We start from the raw sequence: 21,443 nt of genomic DNA, 5'->3' as shown, positions 1-21,443 counted from the left end.
GCAAACTGTCAACCCCCCCCTGGCAGAGATCCTGGGTGCGCTACTGACACACACAGTACGACAAGAGTGATCAATATATCACACAGAGTGAGCATTCATTGAAATTTCAAATTCATCAAATATATATGTTTTGTACTTCGGGTGTATATGCTTCCACGTTATCGGCCTTTATATATCTCTGGCACTTCCTAAACAAGCTATTCCGCTTTAGCCACACAGGGGTTTTTTTTTTTTTTCTTTTTAGTACTTGGGTTATAACAATATAATGAAATTAAATATAAGCATAAATGTAGGCCCGTTTCATGCAGACACTGCAAAAGTGACATAAAATGCTTTCTCCGTGAGCCATCGTTTATAATCTTCAGGTTGGTCACTTCTCAACTTCACACCCCTAAGTAAATTTTCGCGAACTGTCTTTGTCCCAGGGCACGTCCAAAGTAAACGGCGGGCATCCGCTGCAGACGCAGGAGCGGAGCAATTCGGACACTGGACATTTGTCTTCATATTGTTGACCCCAAGTATACAAGTGATTGCTATAGCGTAAAAGCCGCCCCGGCTCGAAGTCTCCGGAGAGGGACTTCCCCTTCCTCCACCCGAGACGCACACACACAAGACAAGGCCCATAAGGTCATTCTTGCCGGCGCACCCATGTAATCTAATATGGACGTTAGCTCCTATGTCTCGGCTCTCCAAAGCGATCTATAACGACTAGAGTCCGTATAGTGTAGCCTAGAAGAGTAGCTATTGTGGCAGTATCTTGTGACGCTGTTTAACAAAAACGTGCACGACTATTATTGCAATGGTCTACTGCATGTATTCCACTTTTATTTTTCATTCGGGAGGATCTGCCGCAAGGCACATGGAAAATAAGAGAAAGTCAAATAAAAGCTTCCAACTCTGCATCGCGCAGGAACTGCTGCAATCTATTTACAAACGTTTTGCCCGCCACCCAATGTTTGTAGTTTTCAGGTAGGTCTGGCTTCAGCCCAGCCTTTCTTAAAATCTGAAGTCTGATCGGCCGCGTTCCACGGCAAATATACAGAGCAGGTGCCAAGCATCTGACGTTGCCAAAAGAGCCGAACACTTGGGGCACGTTCCTATAGGCCGTCTTTTGCTGATCCCCAAGCCCAGGTAACAGTTGGTGTTTCATTATTAGGAAAAAAAAAAATGCGGCAGAACTCATCTCACGATGTACGTAAACGTTAATGCGATTAGCGACGAAACAAAGTCGCGACACGCCGTGTTTTCACCGCAGAGACGCGTCACGTGTGGCGCTTCCCTCTGGTGTACGTCATTCAACGGTGCCGCCGTGAAGTCCGCTAGTGGCGCTTGTGTGAATATAACATTCGGGCGAGTTTGTATATACACGATGGTTTTTAGATGCGAAGCATCTTATGGTCGGTGCTATGTCACTCCCTCCCTCCACCATCCATCCATCCGCCGTGTGGCGTCCACACCCCTACTGCGCATGCGCATCCTCCCCCCCTCCTCTCCTCTCCTTGTCTCATCCTCTCCTCTGGGCATTCATGCGCATCCTCTCCGACGCTCCTCTCCTCTCCGGATTGCGCAACGAATGGCAACACCTGCGGCTCCGCGCGCGATAATGCGAAGCAGCTTAGGTTTAGAGGCGCGACGGTAGGCGCCCCAGAGGCACCGGCAACAGTCACTAACGCCGCGCGCGTTCGGTGCGAACGAGGGCAAAACGCCGACGGCGTCGACAACAGTTCTGCGCGTTGCTGGTGCTGCTGCATGTCCAAGTTTATACAGCTGATAAAACTACCTTGAGTCGACCCCATGGCTGCTTCACATACTACTCAGGGTTCCCCTGCGGGAAGATGGTGTAATTTTTTTGTTCTTGTTTTTTTAGCTGCACCAAATTTTAAAAAAATTGCCTGTGACAGCCCACTTCTAACCCTTGATCTAAATTACTCGATGAGGTGGTTTACTTCTACGAGCAATTAAAAATGCTTAAGAAGAGGAACCCGGTTGCCGCACGACGCGTTTATCAGCGTACCATGCATTTCGGAGGCCGCACGCAAGCTTCGCGGCGGCGGCGATAGATGACGCCGATTGTTTTTAGGGAAGCGTGTAAAGAGGAATCTCGCTGCAGTACACACATCATGCATGACTCGTTTTGATGATGACAATATGTTGTGTATTCAAGGTTACAGAATGGATACCAAGAGAAGGGAAGCGCGAGTCGAGGACGGCAGAAAACTAGGTGGAGTGATGAAGTTAGGAATATTCGCAGGCGCGAGTTGGAATCAGCTAGCGCAAGACAGGGGTAATTGGAGATCACAGGGAGAGGCCTTCGTCCTGCAGGGGACATAAATATAGGCTGATATTATTATGATGATTATGTTGTGTCGCTATAATAATTTAGTGCTAAGCGCATCATACCGTTGACAGACATCGTGACATAGGTCACGGCGAATTTGTTCCCTTTCCTTGTACTTCCGAAGGGAGAACTAGATAATTCACGGAGTTTACTTATGTTAAGAGCTCATGGCGTCCGTCCTGCAGGGATAAGCTAGTTGGTAATTCATAAATTACTCGTAGGAGCGCAACGGGAAAAATATGGACACAATAAGTGAGGACACCCAACAAGCGCAGAATTTTCTTCAGCGATTCGTTTCTGTGTATCCGTGTTTTTTTTTTTTTTTTTTTCATATGTGCTGCCTATATAATTGAGCTATATATAGATGGAATGCGGGGAAGTATTAGTGCTAATGCGCAGAATAACTGTCAAGTGTGTTGGTGCATAATGTCTAAATGACAATTACAAAACTTTCGTATTTTTTTTCTTCTCTTCCCCCCCCCCCCCCCCCCCGGCCCCTTTGTGTAGAGGCGATAATAAAAAGCACACAAAGTTTCCCCTAAATAAGCAAAGGTAGTAGCAATTCTATATTTGCACAGAATTGGTGTCATCTTACGGGTGACGTGTACCGAAAGCTTCATAAGCGTATTTTGCGAACCGCGCAGGAAGTTTGCCCAGTGTCAAGAACTCAATGTGCCACAAAGTTGACATTCCGAGGGAATAGGGGGCATATTACGCGTTATGCAAATTTTCAAAGAGCGGCAGGTAATTACACCCTTTGCGTGCTACGCAGTTCGCGTGCAACATATCGACCAGTCGTTGGTAGCATGTTTGAGGGCACTGACGTCGCTGCGCGCAAGTGCCTAGTCACATGGTACTTTTTCAAATTTCGCGCGCTTTCATTGCAGCCTGGAAAAATTGAAACTACAGCAGCTATCATTACGGAAAGAAATTATTTGTGTATCTGTCAATAGGCGCTACAACTTCTTCATTGAAAAATTAGCGTTTAAAGCAATCTAACCTATTATGCATTTCTACGCACTTTCTTTTGGGGCACAAAGATTCTGATTAAAATTGGGCAGAAGTCATGTACTATGAATATCCAAACAACGCGGTTTTTTTCTTTTCTTTTTAAGATTGTTATATCTTCGAGATCGGCCCAAGAAAACACTCACAAAGATAAACACCAAAAATTATGTTGGCACGCGGAAGAAGATTCTCATTTAAAAAGTACAATTATTTGTGACCATTACGAGATGTGTCGGCATCGGCACGCTTTGGTTGATACTTTGGTCCTTTCTTTATGCGTGGAGAAAAGAGTTTCCTTCCTCCAAGCCCTTATGGCTGCGATGGCAATCACGGAGGCGTTAAAACGCGTTGTACAAGCCAGCCGGCGCGCGCAAATCTCGGAGGCCTTAATTGTACGTTGTTCTTTTTGCGTCTCCTTTTCGCAGGGGGCGCGCAGCTATACTTGAAATCAATGGCTTTGTACTACGTTTACATCACGCTATCAGAGATGTTTGTTTTCCTCTCCCCGTGCTCTCCGTGTTTGTGCAGAGAAGCCGGGGCGTAGCTGTTGCGGCACGTGTATGAGCTAGCGTCTTGGTTTGAGTTCGCTGAGTGAAATTGTCGAGAAAATACCAACCGGACCAAATATTCATCATGGCTTACTTTACCCATTGCTGCTGCGGCTGTATGACCGTCAGGACTGGCACCAAAGTGCTGGCGATTCTGAGTGTGGTGAGTGGCTGTCGTGCATTCTGCGTTCAGTTTCTCAGCGCGCTTCGGGAGCGTCGCAGTCGTATGCGGAGGTGCAGCAGCCTCCATCTTGTATGTCGGCTGTAGGAGCTGTACTGCCATCAGGAAAAGTTTTATTTCTCCTGCCATTTCGCCAAAGTTTCGGAATTTACATCACTGTGATAAACATGTTAGCCCCCTGACGTGATTACCTCGTGTCGCGAAACGCCTCCTCTCTCTTGATTGTCCTCGGTAATCTGGCAGTGTAGTGTATTTGCGCGTAAACATTGTAGGAGGTGCCTTGGACGCAATCTGCCGCCTCCCGCACCCCAATGTAAACATGCCCTTTCTTGGCTGCGCTGCCGGGGTGAGCCGCTGCAGCGCGCGGACAGTTCTGCGTCAGTACGTTTGATGTTTCGGCGTTTCCTCCTTTCTCAGTCTTTCTCGGCAGGTGCTACATGCAGTCTCCTTGTTTTCTTTAGAGAAGCGCGCCTTAATGACCTCGCTTGCCTTGTGTCCGCAAATAACACGCTGCAGCTTGCGTCGTTCGCTTTTCTGGTTCTTGCACTTTGTGGCGGTTATCCCTGCGTCTCCTAACTGCCATGCGCGTTCTGAGCATTCCGAACGCTGCAGCGTTCTGCAAGCGCTCCGAGAGTACCGTTCTGTCTGCTCGTGAGTCTGCAGTTGAAGGCCGCCACAAGTGGTTGCGCAACGGCGTGCAACGATTTTCACTCGGCGGAGCAAGACGCGCTGCTCCATCTGGCTCGTCGCGCCCTTCGTGGTCGCGCCTAGCCTTTCTTGTACTTGTCTGGTAAACCGAGCTTCGGGAGGCTCGGCACGCGCGCACTATGGGCGCTGGCCGAGAAACGACGTTGTTGCTTCGTCGTCTGATCTACTCCGCGCTGTCATTATATAGTGCCCCGAGATAGACAAGCCGCACAGTTCTAATAAAGCGTGTAAAGCCTTTTTCACATGGTGCGGATTTGACTGCGTTTTCGCACTTGCGGCAAATGGGCCGTCGAACCATTCGTGCGTGCGATTTGCGGTGTTTGGGATGCTGAAGTTCTCGCGAAAACGCACATGCGGCAAGGACGCAACCAACCACAACGTGGATCGTAGTCACGTCATTGAGGCCTGCCTAGTTAACTTTTGTTTTCATAAAGTAACGCACTCAAACACAATCAACTTTCACGAAAACAGTTTCTAAGTTGTTTTACTTTGTTTTCACCGAAGCGAACTGACGCCAAGGATAATTCAATCCTCCGTTAGGTGCTCGCAAATGCGAATATCGCAGCTACCGCGCTCGGAGAATATGAAACGGCAATGCGAAGTTCGCATTTGCGCAAATCGTAGCTGCGAAAAATGCAGTGTAAAATCTCACCAGTTCCACAATTAAAAATGTGCTGTCCAGTTAGGGGCTAAGCGATCAAGCTATTTGTCGAGGTCGTTATTTCAACGCCAACAGTGACTCTTGCATAGAACAGATAGGTGATGCTCCATGAGAGTAACAGAACTAAGGGAAAGGAAACGGTTGAAAGTGGCAGAGGGTTAACAGCTGATGAGATTAGAAAACTTTGTAGGGCATAGTATGTAGTTGGCTAATGGGTAATGTGAGATCCCCGGGAAAGTCCTTCGTTATGCAGTGGACATAATTAGGATGACGATGGTAGTGGTATTCATCAGAGTTCACACATTAAGGGTTCCACAGTAGAAACAGCTCTCTGGTTCTTTATATCGGGCCTATTGGAAGGAGCTTCCATGGAAGGAGTTCCAATTATCTGCGGCGGCCTCTGAGTTAAGGGGCTCGCATTTGATTTTTCCCTGGATGTTGGCAAAGAGAGGCATACAAGAACTAGGATTTAACTTTTGTATTGAAGCGCTTCACAGAAAACAAAGGTACTTATAAGGCAAATGCAAGTACTTCATCAAACTAGTATTATTTTATTTGCATGCGATATGGCTTTAGCATATTCCAAAATTACACGAGTAACTTCTTTCACAGTAGTAAAGTCACATAGTTATGTCAGGTCGCTATTGAAGGCAAATTGTGACACAGCTCTTATGACTGTGCAGATTAGTTGGCTCATTTTGGGCTTGTCATACCATTACTTTCTTTGTCTGTGCATTCTTTCCTGTTTGCATTTTGCCCATTGTGGCAACACAGTCATTGTAGCTTCCTCGTATTAAACACAGGGCTGGACTTTTGATTTCCAGCCTAGGTAACTAAGTTTCAGTGGCCTTAGAATGCATGAACTTCCGTGAACTTAACCTTGCATATGGGTTAAAGGGTCCCAGGTGGTCAAGATTAGTCCAGAGCTTTGCGCTGTGGCTTACTCGTTCTCCAGCCACAGCTGTGCGACATGAAATCAAATTGGTTATTGACTGAATGTAACAAATAGTAATTAAAACAGTGACCAATTCGTTTTAAGCTTTTTATTGCAAGGTACTAATGTCGCAGCATGTAAGGGAATATTGTTGCTTAGTAACCTTTTTATTAGCATGCTGTTTCCAGTTGGCTTAGCAGACTCTATTGCAGGCAAATGAACATTTAAATTGGGGACAAACAAATATGCTAGCCCATATGGATAAAAGTTTATGCAAAGTGGGGTTGCTTGTCAAGGAAAAAAGAGGGAGGTGTTGCTGCTGTACCCAGAACATGCAATAGAATGTGCCCGCCTGCATGAGAGGCATGCTGCAGCACTGTACAACTGATGCAGCAAATTTCTTCAGACCATAGATGGAGCACACCCCTAACCGTACTGCTTGCAGCACCTAATCTTGCTGATACATCAGTAGCTGTTTGCTGGAAGGAACAGAAGCTACTGCTGGCTGTTAGCTCTGTAATAGGGGTGTGCGAATAGTGATTCTTGGGATCGAATCGAATACAAATCGAGTAGTGCCAGAAGTGAATCGAATGTCGAATAGTTTCCGAATAGTTTTTTAATTATCAGCAGCCGTTGTCACAATTAATATAAAACGATGTTCACATCCTAGCATTTTTAAAGTTAGCAAGATTGTCATTGCGTAGTACGTTAGAAGCATTGTTTATTAAAAGAACAGATGGAGCATTAGTAGCAAACGAGTAGTTTCTTCACCTGCACAGAACTCTTTAGAGAGTGCGCACAATCGCTGTATAGCCTGTAGTGTATGGCTACTTAAGTGATGTAGCCTGCTCTACGCAAGTTCTCATGTTTTATGTCTATACTATGCCCATCAGGGTGAAGATTTACCTTACTTTTGCTCCAATTTTATGTTTAATTGGCTGCAGTTGACGTTTTGAAATATTCTAAATGTATTAGAAAAGTATTTGCATTTACAAATAGCGACTATTAGATTCAGTCTTCAAATTGAATAAAACAGTTTCACCACCACCACCACTACTCACTTCGTTATTCGGAAGTTTCGAATATTTGCACACCCCTACTCTGTAATACTTTTGCTGAAAGATCTATGGAGTATGCTTTTGAATTCCTACCTCTTGCTCATGGAATGTGCATGAGTCTATGCTTAATACAGTAAGTAGTGGGAATGCGTACTGAATGGACTTAATTCCATTTTTGTCTGGTGCAATTTTTTTTTTTTTAATTGCAGATTGGTTTTACAATTGGTTTGGTGACCTACTCAGCAGTCTGCGCAAACTTTGACAAAATCTTGGAGATGTATGAGCAGTACCCAGAGATGCATGATGCCGTGAAATGTGAGTATAAATATGAAATGTTTTGAAGTTTAGTTTTTGCAAATTTGAAGTATATATGTAGATGATGGGCATTTCAGCATTGCTGGCGGTTCCTGTGTCTGCATGCCGTATTATCCGTTCTATAGGTAGCACTATAAAATTATTGAAGCCCTCGTTACCTCGAACTTGGCCTCGTTATCTCGAAATATTGGCTAAATCGATTTTTTTTCCTGGCCGTGGTTTTAACCCATGTGCTCATCACCTATCTCAAACGTTCTTGCGCCAGACTCCGGATATCTGGACATAGAAAATACCTGAAAAAAGGCAACAGGGCAGTGTCAGCAGCGTCGCTAGCGCTCGCTTTTTACCCGGTGGCAGCTTGCAAGCCGAGCCAGACGCCGCAGCAGGCCGCACTCCCCGCTTATCTTTACCTCTTCTATCACCGCTCACGCGCATTTGCTCGAGCTTCTCGCTGTCACTTTGTTGAGGCCTCACGCAGCAGCGGCGAGCTGGGAATCGGTCTTTTTATTTTCTTCCTCTCATTTAAGACGCTGTCTGTGACGCATCAATGCGGTCACAGTATGTTAATCGTGACCCTGGGCAAGTTGATCGGTACTTATAAGTAGACGCGATCGGCCCACGTGCTGCGCCCAAAAGAAGCCAGCATGCGAGAGCCCAGAGCATTTCAGCGACATCGCGGCTTGATAAGGAAGCTCGCTTCATGCTTGCGCGACGGTGAAGCGTAAATGCCACGTCTCTCATAGGCGTCTGCTAAAAGCGTGACAATTGCACTCTTCCGTAGTTTCGGCTTTCGAAGTGAAATTGTCCGGAATTCATTACGATGCAAAAAGTAGCAGCGTCAGCTTTTTTTGGTGTCTGGAAGCGGTTATGCTCGGATGACTGTCTTCAAATTTGGCATGCTGTCTTTGGCAGTGCCAGTAACGCCATTGGCCTAGACGCTGCTGTCTCTGGTGCCGATGCACGTGAAAGTGGCCGAAAATATTAACGCGATAGCGTTTAGGGCCCTGTGTCGCAGAAAATCTGGCGTCAGCGCCCGCGGCCGAGAAAATCATCCCCAACCACGCAGGCCCTCCAAATATATTTTACCACTAAAGTTGCTCACACTTTGTCTCTTGCATTCTTTACAAAGTTATTCCTCGGAATTTTGAGAGTAACAGCCCAGAAACAATTGTCATGAAACAAAACACTGACAGTGCATGCCTTTTATGCTAAATCTTCTCAGGCTGAAATATTAAAGGTGCAAACAATAAAAGAAGGCGGGCCAACAAAAGAGATGGCGTTTGTACCAGAAAGCGCGCCTTCGTGCACAGCGTTCACCGCCAGCAGTTTCCCGGTAAACATTACGGTTACATAAGCTGCAGTTTCCGGGAAGTGTGAGAGACAGTCAAGGATCCTTGAATGCTATCGCGTTCCAGTCTTGAAGACGAAGCTTAAGCGCCCTCTAAATTTTATTACCGGTATCTTGGAAAGGCTCATATCGTATACGTGCGCGGCTACAAAGCTTCTATTTTCGTGATTTCGCTTATCTCGAAACTCCGCTTATCTCAAAATTTTTTTCCTGCTTTTACAGCTTCAAGTTAATGGGGTTTACTATTAGGCTCCCAAAAATAGTATGTTTGAACTGTTCAGGTTGTATGTATAGCAAATTGAAGCCACAAGTTGTTTGCCCCTGTAATTAAACCAGTAGAGCCAGCTGTAAACGTAGCTTATTGTGGTGCTACTTAACTGTGCATGCGTTACATTTGAGACCACTCATAATTAATTGATTTGAACAAGAAAAATCAAGGAAAGGATAGTGTACTTTGTCATGGACAGATCTCATCCCACACACTTACGGCAATGCAAAGCCCATCACTTGCTGATGTCATTTTGTGGATTACAGCCAACTCAGCTGTCCAATTGCTCTCCTATCCCTCCCTCCCATCACCTCAGTTACCATGACAACCAAGTACACTTGTGTTCCTCATAGTTTGATGCCACATATTGGCTATCCCTTCTTTTCACCTTAGCTATTTGCATAAGCAATTGTTTGCCTGGCCATCAGGCATTCCGGAATACTGAACACACAAAACAGGAACAGTGGCATTGGTAATTCTCTTGTGATGTTGCACACAACCAACGTATGCATAACTCTTAGTGTAGTGAGTGACTATCTTCTACTTGAGGGATGGCATAAATGTGTTGGTAGCTACAAAGTCTTATACAGACATAATTTTTGGCTCTTGTTTATCTATGCAACTAGGACTATGCAACACAACTTTTCTGGCACCTTTATAGTTTGAGACAATCATAGGATGTTGCCAAAAGACTGCTGTTTCCTTATATATATCTATATAATATATAATATTATGATAATGGTTTGTATATATGTCAGAATATATATTTGTGGCTGGACCCTTGCACTGGCACCAGCAGCGAGTTTTTTGCCTTGAGTGCTTTTGCTTCTTGCTACAGTAAACACGAGGGGCGTGATTGCTTGCTATAGGGCAATCTGTTCCCATGAATAGTGTATGAAGTCTCATGCATTCCTTGGTTGTGATCGTTGCGTGCTTTTGCATCGCTATGTCTTTTCAGCAACCTATGGGCTTTTCGTGGCCTATGCAGTCATCAGTGCCATTGGCTTAGTAGCAGCCTGCCTTTGCATCAGGGGAGCTTACACTGTGAGTTCTATTGTCGCTTGTTTTGCAGAAATTGTCAGCATAGTGTAATTTTGTCCTTTTTTTTTTCAAATTAATACTTATAAATGTTGTCAACATAGTGTAATCTTGTACTTTAATTTTGTTTGGTCAAATAATATGCGTAAATATTACGCTAGCTTCCAGTAACACAAAGCAACACTAAGTACAGTAGCAGTAGCATGCAAGTTATGTATAGAGGTGTGCTCTGTGTGCATGCATGCAGAAGTTATTCCTAAATTGTCTCCTGCATCATTTGACGAAGGTCACGAATCACTATTCCTAAAGGTCAACTTCAGGAATTATAGTAGTGCATTGAGTGATTTGGCATCATCGATGCCCTAGAGCTGTACCTAATGTTGGACCAAACAAGCTGAATATTTATTTCACTACTACATATGAGCTGTGCCTTTGCTATTCACATGCAGTTTTCACAACTCGTGCCCTGAAGCCCTTGCTCTTGTGCAGTAGCCATCTCGCAGAGGCTGTGCAGGTGTATTTAATCAGTTCAGTGCTCTCAAGTCTGCTACTGCTGTGATTTTTTAGTGATGTCTTATGCTTTGACTGTCTGGTGAGCTATTCATTTATCTGTTCAGGACCAACGACACCTGCTGCTCCCATACTTGGTGTTCGAAGGACTGTTGATGCTCGTCCAGGGTGTGACCATCATCATTGTCATAATCGCAATTGTCGCCAGTGTGAGTGCACATTCTCTTGTCAGAGAAGCACATGCTTTGGTTTATTATGTGCCATGCAATTATTATTTTTGCCTCTATTACCTTTCTCTCTGTTTCATAACTCCAGTAAAAGTAAAAAAGTTATGTGACAACAGTCGAACCTCGATATAACGAACACGGATCTAACAAATTATACGATATAACGAAATAAATTGAAGATGTTTGTAGCCGACATCTGCATGTAACAAATATCTCTATAACAAGGTTCGACTGTAGACTTATTGTTTTGCTGGCATTTGGCCAAGTGACTTTGAAACACTAAGAGTAACAACATATTAGATTCGTCTGGTAATGTATCCTTTTGATACTCTGGATTAAGTTGGCAGAAAAGGATTCTTTAGCAGCAGAAAAGAAATTAAAACCAAACTTTCTCATTTCTAAATTTTGCATACAAACTGCAGTGACATTACGTACAGTCGGTACCCAATGATCCTAGATATAACAATTTATGGGCTATAACGACCACATTTCAGCACATTTAAAGATTTTCACCCCAGCTATTGAGACTGCGTCCATGTATAACGTACATTGTTTAAATCGCTGTACTGTTACAACGAATGCTTCAAAGTTAGTACTAACTCAGTAGGGCACATACATAGTGAGAAAATTAGCACAAGAGAGTGACTGAACTGGGCGTACAGCGGCATGCACCTAGCTCCAATCCAACCGCGACAAAGATATGACCTCAGGGATGAGTGGATTTCAAAAGCCATAAAGAAGTCATAGCCTCCGAGATTAGGCTGCTGATGGTCTGCCCAATCTCGGAGACCATGAGGAAGGCGTAGCGAAAGGTTACTCTCGTTTTTGTGCAGCTCCCCATCCGGCACCACATGGAAGTTTTTCAAGCTTGGTTCACTTTGCTTCACTACCACACAAATGTGCAAAGGGTTGGGAGTTAACTATGCCATTATTGGGAGATCCTACTACATCAAAGTTTTTCAAGCTTGGTTCGGCTTTGCTTCTCTACCACACAAATGTGCCAAGGGTTGGGAGTTAACTACACCGTTATCGGGAGATGGCACTACGTGGAAGTTTTTTAAGCTTGGTTCACTTTGCTTCACTACCACACAAATGTGCAAAGGGTTGAGAGTTAACTAAGCCATTATAGGGAGATCACGGTTTGTCGTCACTTCATTTACATTGTTTCTGTATGGGTCACGACGATGTTCTACCTTTCAAACTTTTTCGGCCAAGTGACACATAAAACATAACTTCATGGCTGTCGGCGTGTTCAGCGTCATGTGGCTGATGGGTGCCCAGCCGTAACAGGCAGACCTTTGCAGAGTGGTGATATGCAATGTACTTTAGCGACTGCAGTGGCTTAGCGGCTATGGTGTTGCACTGCTAAGTACAATGTCGCGGGATCAAATCCCGGCCGTGGCGGTCGCATATGGATGGGGGCAAAATGCAAAAATGCCCGTGTCCGGTGCGTTGATACCACATTAAAGATCCTCTGGTGGTCATAATTAATCCGAAGTCCCCCACTGCGGTGTGCCTCATAATGCAGTTGTGGTTTTAGCACATAAAACCCCGGAATTCAACAGTAGTACTTTGCACTTCCGACCAACTAGAATTCCTTGCTCTCTTATCCAGAATCCACTCAAGTCCCACTGATTGTAATATATGGTGAAACATATGAGGTCTGTCCGAAAAGTTCATGCAGCGAGTCAGTAGAAAAGTGGAAGAGGGTGTAGTGGCGCCACTTTATTGCTCACTCGACTTGGAAGGACCCGGTTTACCTCTGTACATGCCGGACTGCTGTGTGACAAGGCGAAAATTTGTTTGTCTATTTTTTGTGCAACTCATTTTTATTCTGTCGAAATGGAGATCGACAAACAGATGAAAGAAAGGATAAATATCAAAATTGTTGTGAAATTTGGCAAGAATGGGGCAGAAATTCATTAATTGTTCTAAAAGGCCGATGGAAGGTATGCACTGAAGAAAAAAAAATGCGTTAAAGTGGATACAGTGTTTTCGGGAAGGCTGTGAAAACCACAAGGACAATGCAAGGTCAGGAAGCCCCTCCACCTCGTGTGAACATGAAAACATTAATCGTATGCACTCTCATGCTTGTGCATGCTGAATGACTGTTAAAATGATGTCGTAAGCACTTGGTTTGAAAAAGTCGTCCACTCATTGAATTTTGACTGAAAGTTCGGAAATGAAAAAAGTTTATGCCAAGATTGTGCCAACACTCCTGACTCCTGAGCAAAAGTTCTGATGAAAATAAAGTTGGAATGATTGAAAAACATCCAACGACAGCGATGACTCCTTGCAAAGGGTCGTCACCGGCGACAAAACTTCATTTAGCGGATATGGCATCGAGCTGAAGTCTCAAAGCAAGGCATGGAAAAGGAAAGATGAGCCAAGGCGGAAAAAGTGTGTGAAGGAGCAAAGCAGGAATCAGTCATGTTGGTCGTGTTATTTTACTGCGATGGAATTGCGCACCATGACTTTGTATCTGAAGGTCAAACTGGGGAAAAACACAAGTTCATCAAAATTGTACATCCATTATGCCACTCATGGAAATATTTATGAATGTACAGACAACTTTAGAACATATAAAATTTTGAAGTCGTACTCTGGTTGCTTCTATCTATGAACAATAATGGGTGCAAAACTATGTAGACTTTTTGCGATTCATGGCAGTGCATGCTGAAATGGTATTAGTGTATTTCACACTGTAATGTTGCAAGAAGTCTGTTATGTATGGGCATAAAAAGTTCTTGCAGTATATATATGGTAACTATTTTTCCTGCCAAAAAGTAACGTGCATAACATTACACCTTTTCGAAAACAGCCTCAGTTGAGCAGTCTGTCCCATGAGATACAGATGACACTAAAGTGCCCCCCCGCAAGCCTCCATTAGAGGACATGGGGGCTTTTTTGGAACTTCAATTACTGTGCTACATATACCTAACTGTAACTGCCAACGTCAGTTTTAGTGTCCATTATTTTATGTTCTGAAGGGGCAAGTCCACATACAACAAATTATTGATTTAATGACCTCTTTCAACGAAACTATCGTAATCATTAGGAATGGGTATGACTGTATTTTCAAATCCTAAAGCTCTCAAAACTCTCTAAATTCAGTCCTTGGCCTTTTTAAGAAAGCAATGTAATCATTGTTTGTCTATAAACTGTTAGCTAATCCTGAGCAGATACATACTTTAAAATATATGACATCAAGAGAAGCTAGTATGAGAACTTCAAAGCGTTCTTGCTTGCCATCTCTCGTTGATGAATTGTTTCTGGCTCGCCAGGTCTCTTGCGCAAGGGACTGCCATTTTCCTTGCATAGGGAGTTTGTCGGGGTGTGTTTCAGCAATGACTGTCTCCCATTATGGAAAAAGGGATTTGAGGCAAAAAGATAATGTTTGTTGCCAAGATTTATCAGTAATAGAATCATAATTTGCATAACTATTGCCAATAGGATTACTAAATAATATCTGGCACAATGCAGTGGCTCATCAGTAGTGCTTATCAATCATTTTCTCAGGAAGACTTCCTTAGGCACTGTGCGGCAATTCTGTGTTATCACCAATGTATCTGTGGCACGTTTTAGGTATTCATGTTTTGAAACCAGTGGTAGTGTCCGGATTCCCATCAAGGCAGTATGGCCTTAAGTGCTGACCAGCTTAAGCTCTGCAAATGCAGCATGTGCCTAAATTAATGGTAAATAATGGATATTAATGAACAATCTTATGGGTGATTATTATGCACATTTGATGTCTTCCATTGCTACAAATCTTGGTCAGCAACAGTTGCCTTGTCTTGGATCCAGTATTTTTGTTAACTGGAGACTGGTTGTCACTGAAGCACCCAGTATGCAAAATTAGATTTCTGCTAGTATTCTTGAAATGCTAGAAGTGTCACTACTAATCAGAGCCCAATGGAAAACTTCACAAGCTTTATCTAATGACTAATGAGTGGTCTCGGTTTCCAGAAGCCAAGCACCCATTATTGCAGTACAAACTTTAAGCAATGCATATACGGAAGCTTGGTAAAGGCCATTGCGTAGTTTGGGCGATCTAAAGAGCCAACACTTATGTCATAGTCTGACTTGCTGTTTTCTGACATCTTCTTCCAACAAATTTGATTATGCACAAGCACTGTATGCTTTCTTGGCACCTTGTGCCTAACACTGTATTCTTTGTACAGATGCTAATGATGTTGGGGTGACCTTCCTTTTTGTCCTTGTATTTTTTTTTTCAGGGTGCTACTCAGTTCCTTGTGCTCCTCTGCTCACTCATGCTGTCCCTGGCCTTGCAGGTAAGGTTGGTCTACAGCATATGCAAAGTGTGCATGCATAGCTGCCCCCTTTTCCTTTCATTTTTTCATCAGCCATGTTTGCTGGCTTTTTCAACCACGGTTGTGTAGGGAGAAAAGTCACGCTTGTGTTCTGCAAGCATTCAGCTTGTGCCTGCTGTTGCGGGAAACATAGCTGCTCAAGGCCTACTTGCCATTGGAGCGAAACATATTGCACATGGTGCATGAAAGCATGGGAGAAAGAATTAGGTTCCTAATTTTTTGAAGTGCTGTCTCATTCTTGCCTTACCAGACAGCAGCATTGAGACAGCCAAGAGCCATGTTGCAGTAGCTTACAGGGCACAACAGCACGCATTTACTTTGTGTTCCCAGTATTAAAGGGCCCCTAAACCACCGAGTTCTAGTTGACATTAAGAGGAAAAAATGGGGCTGAGCAGGCCATGTAATGCGTAAGATGGATAACCGGTGGACCATTAGAGTTACAGAATACATACCAAGAGAAGGGAAGCGTAGTCGAGGACTGCGGAAAACTAGGTGGGGTTATGAAGTTAGGAAATTTCCAGGTGCAAGTTGGAATCAGCTAGCGCAAGACAGGTAATTGGTGATCGCAGGGAGAAGCCTTTGTCCTGCAGTGCACATAAATTTGGCTTATGATGATGAAACCACCCAGAGATCGAAATTTAGTTGTGTTTCAGTTGTGCAAGAGTCTACAATGAACACATAGCCGCGAGAATTTTTCTAAATGGTGCTGTAATAGCGGAGCTACACGCATTTGAGGATCGAAACACTGCCCTCGCTCGTTTCGCTCATTCCTTCACTCAGCTCCGTTCGTCGGCTGATCTCTCCTCCTCGCCGACTGCTCCTCCAAATGTCACATGACTTACGTCATCGCCAACACGCTTCTCAAAACACTGCCCACTTCCGATTAAGGCATGTTCATGCTAGTGGCAAATATGCCGACGGCAAACCAATGCCGTAGATCGTCTGCCGCACGAGAGGTGTCCAAAGTAGACGGCAGTTCGGCCAGCGCACTGCCTGCAGCGCGATCGACGAGCCAATCGACGACCGCGAAGCTGCACGCCATCGGCTGCAGCTTCTGTTCCAAGCAAAATAATTTCCGCTAGATAAAGCGATGCATAAATTGTACATTTTATGAAAAACGGTATCAACTGTCAAACGTTAAACATGAACAAGAGCTCCACTATTTGTCGAGCTCAGCTGCAGTGCACGGGTACAGACGGCAGGCGACCGGTTCAGCTGTGCTCGCATTGCATTCGTTGTGTACATTTATAGTGAAGAGCGACTACAGCGGTAAGAAAATATTGCGGCTTGTGAGCGTTGGCGATTCATTCCGAAGTGCCGTCCGCTTTAGCTTTGAAGTGAACTGGAGAAGGCGTAACGACGATATTAGCGCGGTCGAGCGATCAACAGCAGTGAGACTGCCGCACAAATGGGTCCCGGTCTCATCCTCTCTATGACAAGGAAATCTCTGCGTTCGCGAACAAAACCGCTGTCGAACGGCGGCCCGCGAATGCCAAATGGCGAGTTACCGTGCTGGTATCGTGGATGGATCTTAGCCGCGACTCAGTGCTTCTCGGCTACCTGCTGTTGCTGCCGTGCCGACCCGTGCTCATGCGAAACGTGCCGCTATGGACCCCTTGTTGCGTGCACGTCTAGAAAGGCCAACACTGTCGCACTTTGTTCGCGCAGCTAATCAGACCGCTGAGCACGACTGTGTTGTAACGTGACCGATTTGGCACTTGCGTTGGGGGCTGTAATTACCGATTCGCAAGGGCACACAAGCGAGCAACATGACGAGGAAGAGCAGGGAGCGCGTGTATACCTGCTACCATACTAACTGGAAGTCCTAGGTTCTTGCTCGACCAATCGACATCGTTGCCCCCATTGACATCATGACGACCGCTGGGGATAACAGAAAGGTTCGGAGAGGAGCACGTCATTGTTTTTTTATTTATTTTCTGGCACGCCTAGGGCACGTAGCACTGCAGCGTTTGCCATCGTTGATCGTGACAATATTCTGAACTCGATGCGCATGTTTACTTGAAACCTTTAAAAAATGTCGGAGGAGGTTCAGGGACACTTTAAAGGGAAAAGGGCCATAAATATGCCTTACTTTTACACGTGCTGGAGCAGGTTTTTGTCCTATTAGGTGCATTTACGGTGCTGCATAAGTAAGCATAACACAGTGAACAGCCCTATATACTTAACCCAATTTAGCCTTTTCCATAGTCACCGTGACACGTTGTAGAATGCTTTTCCATGTTTTCTCAAAACAGCATTTCTGATGATGTTGCTGTTTTTGAGTGACGATTTCTCTCGTTCTACTTATACTATCGCAATAATTTTGTTTGGCGGAAAGGTAGATAAAAAAAATCGTTAAGTAGGTCTAAAATATAAAGAAATGTCACAGAAATTTTCAAAAGGTAATAATTTGTTTGGGGGGGGGGGGGTTACTATGGTTTCTCACTTTCAAAATGTTTGACATACTATAACTTTGGTGCAAATCGTCTAGAACGTTTATTCTTGCAGCACTTCAAACTCTGATCATATAATTTTGAAATGCCAGTCTTCGTAGCAACCAGAATTTCATAGAGAGTTCACCTTAACTCTTTCCCTACCATGGGGATAATAAGTGTTTTTTGTATGTTACGGCAGATGTTTTTTTCTTAAGGAACTACTACACTCAACATTTAATGTAATACATGAACACATAGCAAATTGAATGCACTTTTCCCGCATAAGTTTTATTAACGAGATGTGTGTCATAAAAAACATATAAATTGTTAAAATCAAGATTGTGCGATAAAATTGAACAAAGTTTGTTAAGACACGCTTGTATCTACTAAGAAAAGAATGTTACGAAAATTATGAGATCTACAAAATGTATCTCAGAAAAACATCAAAATTTTTCATTGAACAGGTATTCCGCTACAAAAATTTCACTGCAAGCACTACAGATTGGCGTGCCGGGCTGCGGCTGCCAATGTTCTGGGGTGGTTTGTGTCGTCGTCGCTGTCAGACTCAAAGTCCGACGAAAAGTCAGCGTCCTCCAACTCACTGCTATTCGATGTATCGATAAGATCAGCCGCAGAGGTAGCGGTATCGTGATATCTGCAATCTCCCGAAGCGCGCGCGTCATTTCCGGAGTCGGCCATTTGTGCGTTCTGCTTTGATGATCGTGAAACTTCAGAGCGTGTTTAAAAATCACCACCTGGTGGGGAAAAAGCAAACTGCTTAGAAAACAAAAACATAGTTTCTCCTCTGTCACGTCCGATGGCTCAGTGTGTCCGTGAGTGGCACAGAAGGTCTCGAAAGTGGCATTTCAAACCATCGATAGTGGGTGGCCATTTTTTCGTTCTCCTTTGACGATCACGAAACTTTGGAGCGCGCTTAAAAATCACCACCTCGCGGGAAAAAAGCGAACTGCTTAGAAAACTAAAATATGGTTCTCCTTCACGTCCGATAGTGCAGTATGCTGTCCGTGAGCGGTGCGGAAGGTCTCGAAAGCGGCGTTTCAAACCATCGATAGAGCGCTAAAGCCCAATGGGTGCGGTACGAGAAGAGTTAAGCTAGCCCACGCAATTTACATAAATTTCATTATATTTTAAAAGCTACGTTTTTCGACGAAAAATCAATTGCGTATTTGAAATCTGCATGTCAAAATACACAAGTGATGCATTTGATCAAAATGTGCCCAGAAATAAAATTGTTTTCAAGTATAGTGTTCCCCCCTAAAAGCAGCAACGGTTTCCATGACAGACCATTTATATATACATTTGCATCCTCATTTTTGCAGATTTACTTTTTCATGGTGGTGCTGTCATTCTACAAGCAGTTGGCCTTTCTCAGCCAGAACCCAGGACAGGGGGGCATGATGACCCAAGGTGCTGTTATGGTTCCCAGTGGCTATGTGGCACAGCCGGGGTACCCTGACGCCCCGCCACAGTACCAGCCACAGTACCAGCCCTCCGCGCCTGACAGCAAGATGGGCATGGTGTAAAAGGGCAACTCTAAACAACAGTGGCAGTGATTTACCGGTTGTTGTTGTAGTGCCAGCTGCAGGCCTGCAATGCTAGCTGCTGCGAGTTCATGTGACTGCTTGCAGACATCTTTTTCTGCGGTGCTGAAGTTGTACCTGCTGTACTTTTCATGGCCAGTTTTTGTTGCCATTGGTTATTTCTTTGTTTAGACCTCACTCGGTACTCGGGTACATCTTCATTCGCTTGTAGTCTGGTTTGGCAGCGATTGAAATTTGAGCGGTGGATGCAGGAAAATTTTGGTTAGCCAGTGGCTCTCTTCATGAATTCCAGTGAGAGCTGCAATAATGTAACTATTTTAAAACTCGTTTTTCAGTGTAAGAAAAAAATGTATAGTACTCATTGCGCTTACCCGGTGAAAAAAAAAAAAAAAAAGAAATGTGCAAATTGCAAACGGTGAAACGAACTTGCATGTTCCCGAGAATCTCGACCTAGGTCCTTTTAAGTTTGCTGTGGTTTCTGTGCTGTATATGGGGCAAAGCATACATTTCCCACTGCACAGAGTACAAGTTCAGGTTTGCCTGTGACATTGTTTTAATTTTCCTCTTATTCTAGCCTCTTGAGTTGATTACTTTAATTGTGACATGTCTTTTCTTTTTAATTGGGACATTATGCAGTGTTGCATTGACTGAACTTTGGATCTGCACTTTTGCTTATTTATCATGCAGCATTTATTTGCAGCAGTTCTTGACATCTTTTGACATGGTCTTATACCTGACATTGCAAAACACTTTCTCATAATTTGTGCTGTTTGCATGTAGATTGTACATAATTTCAATTAATGTGCTTATTTTTTCTCATATTGCATTTGAGTGCAGCAGGCAACAACTAGCGTTTCACACTTCTCATTGCATGAAGCATCAAGTGTACTTAAGCGTACTCTGCCTCAGCACTTTTTTGCGCTTGTACCTCTGCAATTTTCTAGTCTTTCAAAAGCGTTCTTGGATTTCCTCTACTTCCTTGGCGTCGTTCAAGAATTTTGTAAGCTCCTGACTATAATGGGAGCTTTGTTTACATAAGTGATGTGCCTTGCAATGTCCAGCTTACAGCAGTTTCAGCATATTTGTATTGCAACATATAACAGCCTGTGAAATGTTGATCACCATGCTTTTCCAGTGGCACTTGTTGAATTGTGAAACCACTGTTGAGGCATCGAGCTTGTTCTCCATTGCTTTTTTTTTAATGCAAAAGCCTGTTGCATTGTTGTTGTCTTCTTTCATGAAGGTGTTCATGCCACTGCTTTATTTTTGTTCTGCATTTTGCTCTCTGCGACCTTTGAGGTTGCCTTTTTATCCCTGTTTTTTTTTTTTCCCGTGATGCAGTTACGACTTATTTTTGCTAAGCATTTCTTTGTTAGGCGCAAGATTGTGCTTTGTTTGCATTTATTTGATACATTAATAAAATGGAAGTCTGTTTCCCAAATCTTTTTTTTGTCTTCGGAACGGTAATTTTTAAATTTTTTTCTGGTGTATTTCTAGCATTCAACATTTGCTTTCTGTGTCACACAGAAAATAGTTTGAATGCTATTTGATGCACCTAACAGCTGGAGCCAAATTGCAAAAGAGGTGAATGGGAGAGTAGTTTTAAGCGTTAGCTTTGCAGCAAATCGTTCAACTCATGATCAGGTTGGTAGTAGCATGAGGCACGTCACTAAGTGCCTGGGAGAAGTGAGAGGGGGAAATATTACGCCTCCAGCTGCACTTGCTACTGGTGGGGCCATTACAGTAGACTTTCGTTAATTCAACGAGCTAAATCAATCTTTCGGCTAATTTGATCCCGGCCGTTGCGCATGCATTTCTATGGACCTAGACATTGTTATATCGATCATAAAATTAGCCTTTGCCAGATAATTCGAACTTGACCAGTCGGCACGCACATGCCTGACCCCTATGGTGACCCCTGTAGTAGCAGAAGGCGTCTTGGTGTAGCTTAGAGGACAATGCATGCGTCAAAC

The 21,443-nt window shown here is 44.0% G+C and overlaps 1 protein-coding gene across 1 annotated transcript; it reads left to right on the top strand.

Moving 5' to 3' along the window:
• Positions 1 to 3,852: 3,852 nt before the first annotated feature.
• On the top strand, positions 3,853 to 20,913 carry LOC119450011 (uncharacterized). Its single transcript, XM_037713343.2, has 6 exons — positions 3,853 to 4,057; positions 7,646 to 7,751; positions 10,326 to 10,411; positions 11,023 to 11,124; positions 15,378 to 15,434; positions 19,249 to 20,913. The coding sequence occupies exons 1-6, from the start codon at positions 3,980 to 3,982 to the stop codon at positions 19,450 to 19,452; spliced, it is 633 nt and encodes a 210-aa protein (XP_037569271.1). The 5' UTR covers positions 3,853 to 3,979; the 3' UTR covers positions 19,453 to 20,913.
• The last annotated feature ends 530 nt before the right edge of the window (positions 20,914 to 21,443 follow it).

The sequence above is a fragment of the Dermacentor silvarum genome, chromosome 4 (assembly GCF_013339745.2).
Source record: "Dermacentor silvarum isolate Dsil-2018 chromosome 4, BIME_Dsil_1.4, whole genome shotgun sequence".
Lineage (NCBI taxonomy): Eukaryota > Metazoa > Arthropoda > Arachnida > Ixodida > Ixodidae > Dermacentor > Dermacentor silvarum.
This window is presented reverse-complemented; position numbering and strand designations above follow the sequence as displayed.